General features: G+C 41.8%; 1 protein-coding gene across 2 annotated transcripts in view; it reads right to left on the reverse strand.

The window, feature by feature from the left end:
* AOAH (acyloxyacyl hydrolase) overlaps positions 1-20044 on the reverse strand; it is a 172089-nt gene that overhangs the window by 68943 nt on the left and 83102 nt on the right. For both annotated transcript variants that reach the window (XM_081244565.1, XM_081244566.1), the window contains exon 12: positions 2364-2455. In XM_081244565.1, coding sequence (XP_081100691.1) covers positions 2364-2455 — 92 coding nt within the window. The remainder of the gene's footprint in view (positions 1-2363; positions 2456-20044) is intronic.

The raw sequence follows: 20044 nt of genomic DNA on the forward strand, positions 1-20044 counted from the left end.
TTCTTTTTGTTTGTCATAAAAGCCTGGATTTAGAGAAATTTCCAAGTACTTTTATACACAGATAGCTGGATTGCGTGGCGGGTACTTAAATAATATTTTCTCAATTTTGATGTTGACAGTGGGGAGATAAACGAGACTGTTGTCCTGAATGCTGCTTTAGGCAGGCTATCTCTGGACGTGTTCCAGGTGACAAAGACCACCTTTGGTCTTTGTCAGGGGCCCCAGACCACTGGGAGTATGGGGGCCCTAGGAAGGGACAATGGGCACATGATCAACGTCTGAAATAATGCATGCCACCTCTTCACGTGGGGAGGGCATCTTTGATTCTTGGTCATTTCCTCATCCTAGAGCTACACTCTCAAACAAAGGGACAATGGCTAAAGGGGGTCGCGTTCCCACAGGTAGAATAAAAACAGCACATAAAAGTTGGAAGTTGTGAGCTAGGAGTGCCTTGGCTCACCAAATTATTCTCTGGTTCCATTATTCACAAGGTTCCATGATGGTGGATCTCACCACTTCTTATTCACCTGTGGCCTTGGTCAAGTTTCTTAGCCTATCTACTTAGCCCTTAGATTCCTCAACTTTGAAATGCATAAAATAATACCACCCACCTCACAAAGAGATGAAATGAGAAAACCTCTAAATAACACTCAGTATAGTGCTTGGTATGTAGGGAATGCCTATGAAGGTTACTTCCTACTATCTCTATTAATCATACTGTAAGTATTGTTACACTAATGACAAGGACTGACCTAATTTGTTTTACATGATTAAACTTGAAAATCTACACCTAAACTTGAAAACACATTTCTTTTACTTTCCCTTATATTCACGAATATAAGGGAAATTATGATTTCTACATAAATATGAGCGCCATTTCCTGAAGTTTGGTTATCTTTTCTAACTTTTTCTCTACCTTTTTCATTGTCCCCATCTCCTAAATCCTTTCAGGTTTGAGCCCCTTGCCAAACACCCCAAAAGGAGGTGGCTGTTGACCATTTCCATGAATTCTTCTTCCTTTATAGACCCCTGTAGCTCTGTGTTGACAGTTGGCTTTTGGCACATCTAACTCATATTAACATTGTTTGCACATTTCTCTCATCTGCCCTCCTTGATTATAGTTGACTGCAGAGGCAGGATGAGCCTTATTTATCTTTGAAATAGCTACAGCATCTGTGCCTTATTAGGTAGTAAGTATTTAATAAGTATTTTTAAAATGAGTGAGTAAAGATAAGAATAAATTATTCAGGATATGCGATGTCCTCTATTAAATTAAAAAATGGGGTGCTCAAACTCTAATTGGCTGTCCCCAGGCCCCGAGACAACACCCAATCACACCCGGCGCACTGGGTCTGTGTGTCACTCAGACTCGCCATGCATCTTCTCTACTGTCAACTCCAGAGCATTAAAACCAGAATGATTCTAGGACCTTGAGACGTGCCTGTTGCCTTTTTTTTTTTTTTAACAGCTCATGCAGCTCAATATCAAAAAAAAGAAACAACCCAATCCAAAAATGGGCAGAAGACCTAAATAGACATTCTCCAGAGAAGATATACAGATTGCCAACAAACACATGAAAGGATGCTCAACATCACTAATCATTAGAGAAATGCAAATCAAAACTACAATGAGGTGTCATCTCACACCAGTCAGAATGGCCATCATCGAAAAATCTACAAACAATAAATGCTGGAGAGGGTGTGGAGAAAAGAGAACCCTCATGCACTCTTGCTGGGAATGTAAATTGATACAGCCACTATGGAGAACAGTATGGAGGTTCCTTAAAAAACTACAAATAGAACTGCCTGCTGCCTTTTAAAATGTTAATATAGGAGAGTAAATAAGCAAGTAAGGGCTTCCCTGGTGGCGCAGTGGTTGAGAGTCCGCCTGCCGATGCAGGGGACACGGGTTCGTGCCCGGGTCGGGGAGGATCCCGGAGGGGCTGGGCCCGTGAGCCATGGCCGCTGAGCCTGCGCGTCCGGAGCCTGTGCTCCGCAACGGGAGAGGCCACAGCGGTGAGAGGCCCGCGTACCGGAAAAAAAAAAAAAAAAAAAGCAAGTAAACTTATTTGTCTCTTGAGGCAGAAAAACTCAGTGATGTGCTTGAGTATTTTTCATCGGAGGTCAACTCTAGAGCCCCTGAGCAGGAATACCCCCTCTTTGCCAGCAGGGGTAAAGTCTAATTTGCATAATGCCCCACCACACAGTAGACTCTATGTCAGTGGTGGGTTTGTTGTATGTCACTCATGTTCCAGAAGCAATTTCTAATAATTCTCATTTCAACATCTTGGAGACAAATCTCATCTCCTGTTGTTTCCTTACATAGACATATTGAAATGTTTGAGGGTGTGCAAACACACATACCTGCTAGTGGAGTCCAGAAATCCAGTAGTGCCAGAGAGTTGGGGCCAGTCAAGCTCATTGGTAAGAGCTGTTGGTAAATTGATGAAGGATTTCTAAAGGAAAAATAAAGTAATAATTATCAAAATGATCACTTGTTTTCTATAAGGAGTAAGATTATCTATTGCTCAGGCACTGTGGTCTGTCTGCCTCTCTCTCACTCTCTTTCTTAATCTCTTTCTTTAAGGGCCTTTGCATTTAAAGCATATACCTCTTAAGGTTAACCATCATCAGAAAATTCACAAAGATCAGCATCATTCATGAACTGGCTTCCATTCAGCTCCTAGGAAAAATGTAGAACTCATGGCAGCTCATATTAATCCCTCATCTGAGAGAGGTGCTTCAGTAGACAAGTAAACTTTCCACTCTTTAATTTCTGAGATTTTCTCCATTTCTAAGGCTAGATAATCAGAAAATTGACTGTCTGGAAAGTAATAATACCCAAGCCTCCAGCAAATATGCCTTCCCTGGGTTCAAAGCTATGCTTTCAGGCATTAGGATGGTGCCTCCTGACCTCCTTGGGTGGGTGGGGGGTCCTCAGACACCTTTGAAAAATCTAATTGTGGTTCCTTTCTTCACGAAGATGCACATATACTCAGCATGGCCTATGATTTCAAGGGGTTCACAGAACTCCTGCGACTCTTGCATAGACTCCTACTCAAGAACTCCTGACATAGAGCGTTGACAAAATTAGAATTCCTTTGAACCACATTCTATGACTTGTGCAAAATCACAGAAGAAAAATGTTGCCAGCTGTGTCTCCTGATTTTTCCTCCTCCCCTCTGGTCTAATTCCTAGAAAAAGCTTATCTAGATTGATGTGTTCAGAATAGGGTTGCCAGATTTAGCAAATAAAAATACAGATGCTCAGTTAAATTTGAGTTTCTATGAACAAAATGTGGTATATATTTTCGGCAGAATACTACTCAGTCTTAAAAAAGATGGAAATTCTGACACATGCTACAACATGGATGAACCTTGAGGAAATTATGCTAAGTGAAAGAAGCCAGTCACAAAAAGACAAATACTGCATGATTCTATTTGTATGAGCTATCAAGAGTAGTCAAATTCACAGAGACATTAAGTAGAATGGTAGTTGACAGGGACTGGGGGGAGACGAAATGGGGAGTTGCTATTTAATGGGTATAGAGTTTCAGTTTTGCAAGATGAAAAGTTCTGGATGTTGGTTGTATAACAGTATGAATATACTTAACACGACTGAACTGTATGTTTAAAAATGGTAAGATAGCAAATTTCATGTTGTGTGTATTTTACCACAATTTAAAAAAAGGAATATGCAAAAAGTTGAATTGAAATTAAACAGGGAATAATTTTTAGTATTAGTATGTCCTGGGCAATATTTGGAACATACTTATACTTAAAAAATTATTTGTTGTGTATCTAAATTCAAATTTAAGTGTGTGTCCTGAATTTTACTTGGGAATCCCAGTTTGGATAAAATCTCAGAAAGCCAATGATCCCTTTTTGCCTTGGCTGACAGGAAACCTCAGTGCCTGGCTGCAGGAAGCAGTTTATTTCAGGAAATAATGTCATCTCCTCCATGTGCTCTGCGTTTCTCAACCTTGAAAACCCATGCCCCCTTTGGATGAACATGAAAGCTTTAAGTCCACCTTCAATCTTATTTTAAAATGAAAAAGAAATGAAAGATAATGCCTAAGACAAATCACATCAAAGCAATTGTAGCACTGAATATGACTTTTCAAATGGCCTATGGTCCTGCCCCCTGCTCACTTTCTCACCCATGATCATCCTTACCTTGTCTCCTAGGGAGACTCTGAATATGGAGGCTGTGAGGGAAGAAAAAGCCACATTTCTCTCTCCTTAACCATTCAAAAATGTATCTTTATTGTTTTTTCTGATTACAAAGTAGTACATGCTTCTTATAAAAATTCAAACATTATAGTAATATACAATGTGGAAATGAAAGTCCCCCATCACCTCTCCTTAAGAGATAACTATTATGAGATAACCACTATTAACACTTTGTTTTATTTATATGTATATAATATATAATGGAATCTACTCATTCTTCCTACTTCAGAGTGTGTGATAGTTCCTACTATCATATAGAGAATGAGTACTCAAAAGAAATAAAATAAAATTTGTATTTCTCAGTTTTGGACTGCTACTAGTTGGATGTGTTCCCCCAAAAGTTGGGTTAAAGGCCTAACCATCAACATCTCAGAATGTGACTTTATTTGTAATTGGGTCATTGCAGATGTAATTAGTTAAGTGAGGATGAGGTTGGAGTAGGAAGGGTTCCTAGTCCAATATGATTAGGGGTTCTTATAAGAAGAGGAAGAAGAGAAGCTAGAAAAGAGGCATGGAACAGATTCTCTCTCAGATCCCTCAGGAGGAACCATCTTGCTGACATCTTGATCTCCAACTTCCAACTTCCAAAACTATGAGAATAAATTTCCTTGGTTTTAAGTCACCCAGTTTGTGGTACTTTGCTGTGGCAGCCCTAGAAAATGAGGACATGGCCTGAACTGGACAATTTGCTTATAGTTCTTATGATTCAGGGGTCCAAGGCATAAACCCTTTCTATTATGCTGACTTCTCAAAGTAAGTCATATAATAAATATATTCCACATGCACTGGTTATCCCATGGTGCCTTGCACTCTTTTCCATGGCTCTGTGAGCTTCCTTCACTCCCCTTTCCTCAATCACCTCCCCCTTGCACATGTCAATCCCAAGGTCCCCAGCCTTATTCTTCTCCCAAGTGTGATTTCCAGCACAGTAGGGGCTGGAAGTGTATGGGAGGTGGTTGGGAAGGACGGCTTCTTGGGATACATCTGTATTCGTTATGATTTATCCCTGTCAAAGGAGCAGAAACAAACTCATGGGAAGGAGGCTCCCAATAAGTCTTGGAGCACCATGCAATTCCAGTGACTGGCACTTTGTTCCCCCTTAGCAAGAAGCACCCACCACATTACCGTGGTGGAGTTTTGAGCAGGAACTCTCTTTTAGTTTTTGTTCCTCCTGGCACTATAAATCAAATGTTTTCTCTGTTTGTTTATCTTCTTTTTTTCCATAGGCCTTTCTGCTTATAATGTGTGCTTGCTGTAGGATTTGAGAATATTCAATTCTGCTGGAGAAGACAAGAAAAACACATAGAATAGATGACAATCATAAGATGTGGTAAGTCGAGATAGTGAGCAAGCAAGTGGTTTGTGAGATGCAGGCAGAATTTATGAGCTGTGTTAAGTAAGTTAGCAACCTGTAAAAACATGTTAAAACTTAAAAGAACGATACAACACTCCCCCACACCACCCTCTCACATTTTTCTCAGTCATCCGCACAATGACAAGCCCAGATTTGGGAAACTGGGTTTGGAACCGGCCTTCTGATTCTGGGTGGGTCTGCTCTCTCTTTCAGAAGAAGTTGTTAGGCAAGAACTCTGCTGACATAGGGAGGTGTGTCTGATACCCTCTGCAGCCTGGAATAATAATGGCGGGGATGGTAGTTCTGAAGTGTGACAGCAAAGTGGGGAAAGGGCTCTGCTCTAGGAATTAGGAGATCTGACTTCTATGTCTGGCTCTACAAATACAGTAAAACTTCATGGTTTGGATATGACACTCTGGAAGTAGGTTCCATACTTCATGAAGCCCCCATTCTCAATCAGTGGTGGGTAAAAAAATTTTATCTCCCTGGTGGGGGAAGAAAAGATGTTGAGAAAGGGGTAGGACCAGTGAGGAAATGGACAGCCACCCTGTCTTGAGAAGTGGGGCCTCCATGTCCCCAGCATTCTCCCAGCTCAATCTCTCTGGATCAACCTGGAGAAATGGTCTCAACTACCTGGGAGAATCCTGGACCCTTTGCTCTTCAAGAAGCCCCCACCATCTGTGGAATCATCCCTACCAGGTGCTGAATTATAGCTGGGATCAGGGTGGGTTTGCATTCCATAGTTTGAGCCCTAGAAGGCCCAGGAAGGTAAACTGCATAGGTGTATCCTGGTTATTTGATTAACCTTGAAATAACGCAAATTTGTGTTTTCCTGGTTAAATATTTTCGACTTCACTTATGGTGTTATGGCAAGGTTTTACTACTGTTAACTGTGCAAAATCAAGGAAAATGTAGCTTTACCAGCGTTCCAGCTCTGACGTCTCTCATTATATCCTATCTACTTCAATAAGACTGTTGGGAGGATCAAAAGACAGTGAGAGAAGCAGCTTGACAAGCCAAAGGCCTGCACTATGTAAAGCATCGTGTTTAGGATGGACCACCTAGTCTCTCCCTTTCCAAGTGGATTGTCCCAGGTTTTAAGAAGAATAAAGTTTATTGCCAGATAATAGAAAAGATCTGAGCAGACAAATGGAAGCCTCAAGATATTTGGTCTTCCTTAGGAAATTTAGTAGCTAAAGATGAGAAGTAACAGCTAAAGGTTTTATAGACCTTAGCAAAAAGAGAATGTTTAAGTCATATCACATTAAACACTAAAAGCCTTATTTAAGCAACATTATACTCAAGATATTTCATGCATTTAAGGCAGGAAATATGCAAATTAAGATCTCCCTCATGAACTCCTGCTTATTCCTCTTAAGCATTTATGTTCTCAGGAAACTCATCTTAAATGTACCTTAAATGTGCATACGTGGAAAGACTTTATATTTACCAAGAAAAAATTTCCAGACTTGTAAAGAGCATCAGAAACTCAATGAGTATTAAATCAACTACTGCATTGCTTCAAGTTTTCTTCTGATTTTATCAATGACATAAAAATGTTTTATGTCATAATTGGCAAGTGTGTACCATTTTTTGTATAATCACTTTTTGAGCAACCACTGTGTATCAGAAGCCGGATATTACCTCTTAAAAAAGAACAAGTACACAGGTCTATGGCTTCCCTGGTGGCACAGTGGTTAAGAATCTGCCTGTCAATGCAGGGGACATGGGTTCAAGCCCTGGTCTGGGAAGATCCCACATGCCACAGAGCAACTAAGCCCGTGTGCAGCAACTACTGAGCCTGTGCTCTACAGCCCACGAGCCACAACTACTGAGCCCACGTGCCACAACTACTGAGCCCACGCGCCTAGAGCCAGTGCTCTGCAACACGAGAAACCACCACAATGAGAAGGCCGTGCACCGCAACGAAGAGTAGACCCCACTTGCCGCAACTAGAGAAAGCCTGTGCGCAGCAACGAAGACCCAACGCAGCCAAAAATAAATAAATAAAAATAAATTAAAAAAAAAAAAGAACAAGTACCCAGGTCTCATACAAACGGCAGTAAATTAAATGACCATGCCTCAACCCGATTAGAGATATTGAAAAAGGCCCTTTTAAGATGGCACCTCCCATCACTCATTCTGGTCCACGGAGGATTTCTGTATTTTCTGTTGGTGGAAGAATCCCTTACATTGGGCAGCAGGGCCCAGAAAAACTATTGAGAAGGGAACTTAGAGGGAATTTGGATAACTTGCCAAAGTCACAGAGCTGGTAAACAGTGGTGCTGGGATTTGAACCCAGGTTCTGGTGGAACTAAGAAAGGAGAGGCTTGGAGCAGGCAGGGGTCCTCATAAGCTCAGCTTTTGATAGCCCTATTGTACCTGGTCCTTGCTTTTCCCTTAAGCTGCCAGATCTCCTGGAATCACAACATTGGCTAAGCTGGGTTTGCTAGTTTTTGAAAATGAGGCTTCCTGATTGCCTGCTGAGGGGATGGTCTCTCAGACACTGCTTCGGGTAAGAAGTTCAGAAGCCTACAGATATCTCTAGAGTTGTCTCCAACTTTTCCTCCTCTGTGTTTCTCTTTTATGGAAGCCATGCATAATTTATAAAGAATGCAGAATGAATGTTCTGGGGATAAGTACTGAAATGATATGTGGACCCTACACAGACACCTACACACACACCCCACTCACATTCCCAGGGCCTGTTCTGGCCTGACACATGCTGGGGAAAGGAAGCCACAGAGAACAGTGCACTCTGCTGCTCTGGAGGTTTATCTTCCAGTGGGGCCTGGCAGATGAAGTTCTGGGAGAACAAGGAGAGAACAAATCATTGGGTTTCTGCCTCTGTAATCTCAGGCTTAACTAGACCAGGCAGCACTGTTCACTCAGCTAATGCTTTGATATAGACAACTTTAAGAACATAATGTAACTCTGAGATAAATTTGTAAACTTTAGCAACTCATGTGCAGCGAGACGAGACTGCTGTTGAGGTCCCTGTGGCCCTATAATTCATTACATTCAGAGAGAGAGAGAGAGAGAAGGAGATTGAGAAAAACAGCAAGTGCCAGACTGGCATTCTGTTGACCACTGTGCCTTATTCGTGGAGCTCACAGTCTAGAGGGGCACAGAAAATAAACAGTTCCCAGCTGAGTAACCTGGAAGACTTTCTTTAACTCCTGTGTCTCACTCAGTTTCTTATCTATAGAATGGACAAATAACAGCACCTATATCATTGGGTAGTTGAGAGGATTAGAAAAGATAATCTGTGCCTAAAGTTTAGAATTGTAAGTGCTCAATAAAAGTTAGCTATTAGTGGTATTGATAAGAAGTCCAGGGTAATAGAAAAGATACCTATTCCACATGTGGAGATTTGGGGAAGGAATCTTGAAAGAAATGTTATCCAGTGTAAGTCCTGTAAGGTTAGTGAGAGGGAGCCAGCGGAAGAGGGGTAGGGAAAAAAAGTTTAAGCATTGGCTATGCCATATGTAAAACCACAAGGTTAAATCCATCATATTATATACAAGGAAGACCAACTAACTCCCCCACTCCGACCAACCCCAAACACAAAATTGGCCAGTTATCTATTGCTATGTAACAAATTGCCTCTAAATTCAGCAGCCTACAACATACTACATATAAGCAGATCAGTAACAGTAACTGCTCAGCTCCAGGGATGATGTCTATTCAATGTACATTTAAACTTCGACTTGAGCTAAATAAGTGATTTTCAGGGAAAAGGTACAGCATTTCATCTTTGACCCTCTGCCAGTCCAAAAACTTACGCAGCAGTGAAGATAAAGTCAAATAAAGAATTCTAGCAAATATGACCAGTAAATATAAAGAGGACAGAATGGCAGGCAACAATCTTTCATCATTTTGCCTGAAAATAGCTTTTTATTTTTTTTATTTTTACCTTGTCAGCTTCTCTTAGTCTTTTCCTTTTTCTATTATTTACTATTTAACCTCTAACCCCATGATTTATTTATTCAATGAATGAGTGGAGGGATGCTTTTATCTAACTGCCCCATATCCAGTGAAAATGCATTGTGTAGTTGGACTTTTTCTACAAATTCAATTCCTTCCATCATCATTTCCAGAAGGATTGGAGAACTGTATCCAAATTCATAAAAGTGAGAAAACAAGAGTTTAAAATGTGAGCCCACCTGCCACAACTAAGACCCGGTGCAACCAAATCAATCTATCAATCAGTCAATATTTTAAAAAAATATCATGTTCACAAATCAATCTTTCATGGGGCCAATGAAAAAAATTCTTTCACAAACAGAAAAAATAACTCCTCTAATGGCCAGAAACAGCAACAAAGGGTGCTTATCATAAAAGTCTACTCGAGATACCATCATTGGATTTTGCTAAGGTTTAGTCATTCCTGAAGCAGTAGGGCTGCTATTTGTCTGAAGCAGGGGTAGTTTTCCTTTGAGAGGTAAAATCCAGGCTTAGATTCTAGAAGAAGCCCAAAGTCCACAGTCAAGCTACAGAGGTGAGGACATGGGAAGCCATTCCTGGGCCACCTAATGACCAGGCCTGAGCTGGGCTCTCCAACCCACTATCTCACTCATAAAAATGATCTCATTTTCTTTCTCTCCTCTGTTTCACCTTCTACCAAGAAGCTGTCACAAAACCTCGCTCTTTCTATCCTTCCAACTTGGGTTAGTGTCAGTCTTCAGCGGCGTATCCCAGAATCTCGTGGGGAGGTTCTTTAAAATATGGATCCTGTTTGGGTAGGTTTGTGGTGGGGCCCTAGACTTCTTATTTTTAAGAAGTGCCCTAAATGGCTGCAGTGACTGGCCAAGTTTGGGAAAGGCTGCTCTACAGGCTACTGCCGCTATTCAACATCATCCTCCATGTGGCACCACCAAGTGCCCCAGCCTCTTCTCCCAGCCCTGTCTCTCCCACCACTCAACCACCTGCAGCCCCTCAGACCTCCAGGCTTGTCACAAGTTCTTCCTCTTCCTTCACTGTCTTTATTGATCACTTGCTACTCATCAGTCAAGCTTTAGCTAAATGCTGACCTTCTTGACTGCCCTGACCTCCCTCTGTGAGGTACCCTCCTCTGACTCTCGTTACAACTTATTATATGAGAGAAAAGCACATTTCCATCTTAAGTCACTAATTTGGAGATTCCTTCTTTCACAGCAGCTGAGCCTATACCCTGCTTAATTAATAATTAGTCCTTTAAGAAGTGCTGACCTACCCTCCCTTCTTGCTGGCTAATAGGTTATCAATGTGAGAGCATGACCTCTTTGGTGTTTCTTTTTTAAAAAATTGAATTATAGTTCATTTACAATGCTGTGCTAGTTTCAGGTGTGCAGCGAAGTGATTCAGTTATACATACATACATTCATATATATACATACATACACATATACATTCTTTTTCAGATTCTTTTCCATTATAGGTTATTATAAGATATTGAATAAAGCTCTCTGTGCTATACAGTAGGTCCTGTTGTTTATCTATTTTACATATAGTAGTTCGTATATGTTAATCCCAAACTCCTAACTTATGCCCCCCCACCCCCTTTGGTAACCGTAAGTTTGTTTTCTATGTCTGTGAGTCTATTTCTGTTTTGTAAATAAGTTCATTTATATCATTTTTTAGATTCCAGATATAAGTGATATCGTGATATTTGTCTTCCTCTGACTTACTCCACTTAGTATGATAATCTCTAGGTCCATCTATGTTGCTGCAAATGGCATGATTTCATTCTTTTTTATGGCTGAGTAATATTCCATTGTGTATATATACTCTTTGGTTCTTCTTGATCTACTTACTTTTGGGCTCTTTATCAATCAGTCTTTAAATTCTTGGTGACGCTGTCCTCAATTTCTGCTTCTGGAATCTTTGGGCCTTGTATTTCATAATTTCCCTCTAGGAATGATGGTTTAGCTCCTACCTCTGACCAATCCTCCAGTCATTACCTTAAGCAGGAAATCTCCAGGAAATCACACAGAGGCCAGTCTTGACCCCCAGACCTTGGCAAGGGCTGGGCTGGGTAACTGCTGTCCTCATCATTCCCCCAGGAATGGCATGGGGGGAACTAGTTGAAGGAACCAATGAGTGAATGGTATGTAGCAATCAATTCCAACTATCCAAAATTATTTTTAAATGCTAGGATTGTCCTCTTCCCACATGCCAACTGATTTGAGATTCTAAATGTCCCCCTATGAAGAGTCACTTCCATGAAACCTATTTTATGGCTGAGGAACTTGAGGGGGAGTGTAGCAAAATGGTAGATATAATTAACTAGAGGGCAAGAGATTGTTCTCTGGTCTTAGCAATACACTGGATTGCACAGGTGTTTACTGACTCACACTATCTAAGCGGAGATGTCTATCTAATGTGCTGGGGGAACTGGCATGTGGGCTGAGTAATTATAAATGCCTTTCAGAAGTATGGAGCTTAAAATAATTTCCTCTTGTAGTTTTTCATAACAACCAGTGTTTATGTCTTTTTAATTCTTGCAGAAGGCAGTGAGGGCTAAGATCACTGATGTTTTCAGAAGAATGAGCCTGCAAGAGCCCCTGACTTTGCTGGCAGGTAAGAGACCCAGATGCTCACCTTGAGCAAGAAGAAAAGGGCATTGAATTGATCAGGACTCAAGACGACAGCCCGTCTGGCCTGTGCCCGTGAACAGGGAAAGGGAACACAAGAACATTCTGTCTCTTGTGGCCTGATTGCTATTGGAGAAAAGGATTCACCATGGGGCACACAACTCTCTTTTTCTGACAGAATAAATGAGAAATAACTAGGATTGGGGCTTCTCTCCTCATTGTTTAGCATCTTTAATCTGCCAGCCTGTAAGATGTCTGAGGAGCAGAAAATGTAATTTTGTCCAGTTTTACTAAACAACAGCTTTTCCTCATCAGAAAAAATAATAAAAAGTACTCTAACTCTTAATATTTCTGGAGTTGACATGACGTTAGCAGAGAGATAATTTCCATATTTTATTATGCACCATGAAAATCAGCCTTTATGGTTAATGGAAGCTTTATGCTCACTGCTAAATCCAGAGAGCGGAGGCAGGGCGGGATAGCGAGAGACAGGGTGAGAACTCAGACACTGCCTGTGTCACCTGTGGGCTAATAAAGAGTAGCCTAGGCTGATTTACAAAATCATCTCAAAGAGAGGAAAAAACTGCATAGGGGCTTAAAAGATCGAAGCCGCTTTGCTCTCAGGTGAATATGCATTTTCTGCAGCCAGATTAAGGATACATTTTGTCCTTGACACAGCACGAAATTCAATCTGTGCCTACTTACCCTACAGACAACAGCTTGCCAGGGGTCATGCTAAGATTTTATAATAGTACAGGCACCAGCCTTTGCTAGCAAAATAAACATTTGGGAAATTGTATTTCAGAATCACTTCTCCTTCCTTCCTGTCCGCCTCCCCGCAACTTGACATGCAATTCTGGTTCAGTGAAGTGCAGCATTTAATATTTTGGAAATAATTTTCAAGCAGATGGGGAAGAGGCAGGAGGGCAGCATCTACTGCTGGCCTTGATGATCTCTCTACCTCCCCTTCTTCTGCAACAAAGCAACTCGAGCAGTGATTGTTTTTCCTTTGAAAGAAAAAAAAAATAAGACAGCATGGAAGTGTTTTCAGATTTGCTCTTTGTTTTTTGTTGAAACCTTTCTAAGTTGAGGTCTTCTGTGTGATATGGGAAGGTCATTTTGAACCTGACTGCTAAGGACATCTTGGACAGACGCTAAGGTGTTTTTAAGGAGGAAGAGGGCAGAGGGAGGTTCAGAACCCTTAGTTGCTGTGGAACCATGAGGGTGATTCTTCACACTCTCTTTACTGAACTACAGATATCTTTCCAGATGAACACACTCCTAATCTAATTAGCTGTAAACAGGCCTCTCGGGTGCCGCAGTGCTTTAATCAGAGGATGGCATGAGCAGGAGGGGAGGTGGGCTGGTGCAGGAAAGATACCCAAGACTGTGAAGTCCTTTTCGATGGGCACAGTTGGGATGGGGTGATGTATCGGCAGGAGTGTTTTCTGCCTTATAGGGAGACAAAAGCAAAGACATGTTGACTAGTCTCATAAAGGGCAGAATGGCCTATTATGAACAATGAATCCTTGTTTCTCTACAGCACTTACTGCTCTTCCCAGAATATGATTTACTACTTGGTGCAGCAAAGGAATGGCACCAAACACGCTGGGGGTTCCTGAAGGGTCTTGGTTGATAATATGCATTCCCACGGTCAGACCCTGAGAAAGACCACCCAGCCAAATGTTCACTTTGGAAGAGGTGGTCCCATTACTATTCCTCGTGGAACACGAGATCGTGGAGGGATTATAGGGTGGGGTTAGGGGTCAGCGGGTACTTTCAAGTTTCACAGTCAGTGGTACAGAATCCAAATTCAGAACCTCTTTCTGCTGAACAGGTTGGAGAAAGGTCACACAGCTTCATTTTAAAAGACAACTTCTGGCTGTTGCCCTCTTCTGTCATTATGGGAAGGTTTCCTAAAGGCAGTTGAGGAGGGGACGATCTGGCATTAACTGAATAACAACCAGTGTGCGTGCTCCCTGGGTGAGGCAGGTCCCAGGTTAATAAGGACGTAAAGAAACGAGGCTTTACTGGGTTGAGGCCATGCTGACCAGCAACCAGGCCTCTGATTCCACAGGGCCCATGAGGTTGAGTAATCAGCACTGGTCTCTGGCAGCTGTTTCCCTTCAGTCACCCAGCCTTGAGCCAACACTTAAGATTTCTGCTGCACTTCAATGCCCTTGGACATCTTTGCTTTCTGGTGTCCAGTGCTGGCTGGAACTGATTCCAGACTTGACCTGAAAGGGTTTGAGTGGCATGTGCTGGGTAAACACCAATGGCCTCTGGGCTCCAGGCCCACCCCTCTAATCTCTGCTCTGTGCTATGGAGCTGGACTCTGCAAACTACACTTCCCAGATTCCTCTGAGTCTCCCTGCCAATGAGAGGTGCAGGTGGGAGATGGGCAAGTGGGGGTGAGAGAAGGAGAGGAGGAACTATTTTCTGGTGTCTAGTTGAGGTCGATATCCCCCAGCAGCTTCCAGCCTCCAGCCTTCTGTGCTACTTCCAGCTCCTCTCCACACTCCTCAGTGGTTCAGTAGCAGGTGGTTTGTGTGCCCTTGACAGTCAGAGTACAGGCTGTGCAGTAGTCCAAACACCAGCTGCACCCCTCCCTCTAGCTTCTGGTAATACCTCTTCCTCCTTGTTGTTCCTTAGCCCTGCAGTCAGCAGCTGCTTTTTGCAATGATTAATCTCTGATAACTTCAGCATCCCCCTTTTTGTTCTAATACCTGTGTAATCAGTTCCCTGTATTAAATCTACCAGGGTAGCCAATCCCCTATATTAAATCCCCTCTGTTGGAATGCTTTCATTTTGCTGACTGACCCCTCATAAATGGTGACTCTGACAGTGACAAGAAACACAGTTTAAAAGGGTTCCACATGCTGAATTAGCCAAAATATTGGAGGCTTTCTCTCTTTGCGGTGACATCACTAAAAGGCTCTCAAATAGGGGAACCTGTGGGCAGAGTGAGGCCTGAGGATAGTCTGATGGGCAGAGATGCTCTCTTGGGGAACCTTGCACTTTCCAACGTGCTCCAGAAATACTTTGGTTGAGGGACTAGCCCACACCATGCTGAAGGCTTCCCCATTTTGCCCTGCAGCGGTCTGTCTTAGAGTGCAAGCTCTTCCCTGACATGTGAAGAATTCTGAAAACTACACTGCAGTATCCCACAACCACATCTTTCTTTTGTAAATCCTCAAAGTTTGGACATTGGAGGCAGTGGGGAAATCCTATGACAGTGGTTCTCAAAGTCTGGGGACCCCTGGGGATCTTTGAGACCCTCAGAGAGTGTCCATGAGATCACTATTATCATCATAATACTAAGACTTGATTTATCTTTTCTATTTTAATTCACTCATAAGGGTACAATGGAGTTTTCAAGAGGCCACATACATGGATACAGAAATAGATTGAACGCAGAAGCAGATAGGGGAATTTAGGTGTCTTCTATCCAGATATCAAGGAGATTCACAAAAGTAGAAGAGAATGCTATGATTTTAGCCTATTTTTTTGTTTCAGAAAATAAAGTTGTTATAAAAATATGTTATTTATGTTAATGTGTTTCTTATTGTTATTTTCTAATGAATTAATAAATCCCATTGTGGAGTTGGTACATTCCCTTCACCCTCACTAGTCACTTAAGTTTCATGCTCCAGCCCCTGGTCATGTGGAGTTTAATCCCCACATTGAGGTCAAATCCAGGCAGTCCTCTCCAGGATTTTCAATGGCCCAGGTTGGCTCTCCCTTCCTGGGATCCATATCCTTGCCCCAGGACACACACTCTTTCTGTCCTGATGACTCAGTCACCACCCTTACATTACCCACAAGAGTGTCAGACTCCAGCTTTTTTGACCCCAGTCTCCGAAGACACCTGTCCAAGTCTCTTAGTGGCCTCCTACAGTGAGGGGAAGCATCCTGCCCTTCCCCCACGGGGAGAGCGGAACCCCACTGCCACACTGACACTAGCGATTCTCAGCCTCAAGCTACAGGTTGCAGAAATGGTTTTCACTCCCTTCTTCTGCAGGTCCTGCTGAAGTCCTTCTAATATTTGACTGTGGAAGGTGGGACTAGTTGGCCCACATTGTCTTAGGGTCTCACTTGAAAGTTAGGTAGAAATAAATAGTCCAGTTTTTAACATCTGTTACAAAATTACCCTGAATTTCTAATGAAATATCTATCATTATTTATATTTTATACACAAGGAAATTAAAGCTCAGAGAAAATAAGTAAAGGTAAGTGGCTAAGCCAGGATTTGAACACAGGTATGTCTGATTCAAAGTCCAAGATTATTTTATACAGAGATAATTTAGGGGCTTGAAATTCCCCTCTGGGTTCATGGTGTCAGTTTCACAAATGGCTTCTGTGCCATCAGTAGGGTGGCTATATATCCCAGTATGTCTGGGCTGGTCTGGGTTAATGCCTATTGTCCTCACATAATCAACAGTAATGATCCCTCTTCTCTCAAGTTTGGGCAATAAATTATAAGACCACCACAACCGCTAGGGTTAGGGGAGTTTGGTGCAGAGGAACCAGAAGCACCAGAAGTTTTGTAGGAGGGCAGACTCTTCCAGTAGAGTCTCCAAAGCCTGGCTTAGACCCTGCAGGGAAGATATGCACTGGGAAGATGAAGTCCAGGCAGCCTCCCCAGATGCAAGGATGCTGGGAACAGCCCTGGGTTAACCGCAGCCTGAGATACCTGGCTGGAGGAGGGTGGTCCATTCAGAAACTGGATGTAAAGTCCACAGAGCAGGCAGGGTGTGAGAAAACTACATATCCATTGTTGATTCTAGATAACTTCTGAGTTTGTCCATTTCTTTTATTCCCAATGTACTCTTCTAGCTTAGGACACTTTTACTAGAATAATAACAAACTCCTAGCTGAGTTTCTTGCCTGCTCCCCCTTCCTCCCCCACACCCCCCACCAATGTAATCCATCCTGCCCATTGAAACCAGAGTGATTTTTCTGAAATTCAAGTCAGACTGCTGCTACTTCTTAGTTTAAACCCCTTTGTCAGCTTCCTATTGCCTTCAGGATAAACTCTGAGTTCCTTAATGTGGCTTTGAGGTCCTTTGAGATCAGCTCCTATGCACCTTCCTAGGCTCTTCTCTTACATTCAGACCTTGTGCTGGATCAATGTCAGTTCAGCCCCACCAAACTTCTCATAATTCTGCACCCTCTTACTTGTGAGCCTTTGCACGTGCTCTTTCAGCCCCTAAGACACTCCTTCCTAGGTCTGCTGGGACGGATGCCTCCGATGCCTTCTTCCTCCCAGTTTGGGAAGCACGTGTGCATCACAGCAGCTCACACTCTGGAATTGCCTATTTGCTTAGCTGCATTTCCCCACAAGGCCTGAAACTCTCTGAGGACCTGGGCTCTTTCCATCCTCTTCACCTCTGTGTCATTAGCTCCTATCACAGGGTTTGGCACTTGGTAGGTCCTGGGTTAGGATTTAGTGATATTTTGCTTACACACATTAAAAGCCAAATAACCAAAACAGGAGATATCTGAGCTCAACATACATCATGGGTGTCCGCTAGGCATGGTACTTATACCTAACCTGATTCTCTGTGCAAATGAAGGGACTCTATAGATAATAAGTTTGAAAAACTGGAAGTCTTTTTTAAAAAGGAACATTTAAAAAATATTCCATATGTGAGTGAAATCATATGGTATTTGTTTTTTTTCCATCTGACTTATTTCACTTAGCCTAATACCCTCAAGATCCATCCATGTTGTGGCTAATGGCAAGATTTCATCTTTTTATTTTTATGGCTGGGTAGTATTCTACTGTATATATATACCACATCTTCTTCTTTTTTTTTTCCTAATCATGGTTTTGATCTTTATTATCTGATTGATCTTGGGCAAGATCCTTAATTTCTCTATGCTTCCATTTCCTTTTTTTTTTTACATCTTTATTGGAGTATAATTGCTTTACAATGTTCTGTTAGTTGCTGCTGTATAACAAAGTGAATCAGCTATACGTATATATATATCCTTACATGCCCTCCCTCTTGCATCTCCCTCCTACCCTCCCTATCCCACTTCTCTAGGTGGTCACAAAGCACCGAGCTGATCTCCCTGTGCTATGTGGCTGCTTCCCACTAGCTATCTACTTTACATTTGGTAGTGTATATATGTCCATGCCACTCTCTCACTTCGTCTCAGCTTACCCTCCCCCCTCCCTGTGTCCTCAAGTCCATTCTCTACGCCTGCATCTTTATTCCTGTCCTGCCCTTAGGTTCATCAGAACCTTTTTTTTTTTTAGATTCCATATATCTATGTTAGCATATGGTATTTGTTTTTCTCTTTCTGGCTTACTTCACTCTGTATGACAGACTCTAGGTCCATCCACCTCACTACAAATAACTCAATTTCGTTTCTTTTTGTGGCTGAGTAATACTTCACTGTATATATGTGCCACATCTTCTTTATCCATGCACCTGCCGATGGGTACTGGGTAAAGGGGTTCAACTGTATGATGATGGATAGAAACTAAATTTTTGGCGGTGAACATGCTGTAGTGTAGACAGAAGTTGTAATATAATGTTGTACATATGAAGCATATATAATGTTATAAACTGATGTTACTTCAATAAAAAATAATAAGTAAAAAAAAAAGGAGTATGATCTATACTGGCCAGAAAATGAAACCATGAATCAGCTTAATATCCAGTTGTGGATTATGGCTTGTACACTGAAAAGGACAGTATGAAACACTGACAGATATAATGAGTAAAAAGACTAAGTAGCAATGTGGAAAAATGATTATGATTAGTACTAATTTTTAAAAAAAGGAGCATTGCCAATTGCTTACTTGCTATTCTTGTGACTACATAGTGTGTGCGTGTGTGTGTGTGTGTGTGTATGCGCAGTGAGGGTAGAGTACTGGGGAAGAGAAAAGTTTAAGATAGTAGGGATAATTTTTAAAAATATTCTCATAATTGGTTCTAATGTTGACTTTATATCTTCTTTTTTCCCCAATAAGAAGAATATTAAAAGAATATTTCAAAACAAATCTGATACTCCAAAATGTTAAAATGATTCTCTCTGGGTGGTAGCACAAGGGAAATTTTAATAATTTCTTCATAATTTCTGTGTTTGCTTATTTTTCTCCACTGAATATTTAACATATCTGATTAGATAAAAGCAACAGAGCAAACATTCCCTCTCTTCCCTCTTTCACTTTGGGCAGATTACTTCCTTCCCTATTGGTCTTGGCCATGTAACTTGCTTTGCCTATGGGTTGATGGTGGACATGATGCAGCAAATATGTTTGTGTGAGGGCCTTGCCCTCTTGCACTTCTGACATTATCATGAAAAGTGCATGCTCTGGATAGATTGCCCAACCAAGGAAAAATGAGAGACATGTGGAGCAGACCTGGACCCAAGCTTCAGCTTGGAGCGAAGACCAACAGAGCCCAGCCTAGAACAGCTGTGTGAGTCAGATGAAATGACGATTGTTTTAAGTCATTGAGATTTGGGTGGTGTATACAGCATTATTTTGACAATAACTTAGTGATAAATCTTCATTTTCAACATCAACTTTCTGAGCAAAATCTCTTTTATTCTTCTTGTCCCATCTTTCATTCTTATCAAATGGTATCCCACAGAAGTGGCCCAGGCTGGGAGCACCCAGGCTAACTTTTAGCTTGGAGAGGAATGTTAACCTGGAGAGATATTTTAAGAATTCTAGAACATCAAAGGCTTGAAATAGATGACTAACACTAAAACGGTAGTGTTGTCTCTACCATCAATAGCATTATTAACATATTGATGATACTAATGAATCCCAATTACCATTATGCCCAATATGGGTTCCTCATTGCCATTCTCATAGTCATTTTTCAGAACTACTAATTTACTGCCAAAAAGGGACGGGTGTGG

The sequence above is a fragment of the Mesoplodon bidens genome (genome assembly GCF_964165515.1).
Source record: "Mesoplodon bidens genome assembly, chromosome: 9".
NCBI lineage: Eukaryota > Metazoa > Chordata > Mammalia > Artiodactyla > Ziphiidae > Mesoplodon > Mesoplodon bidens.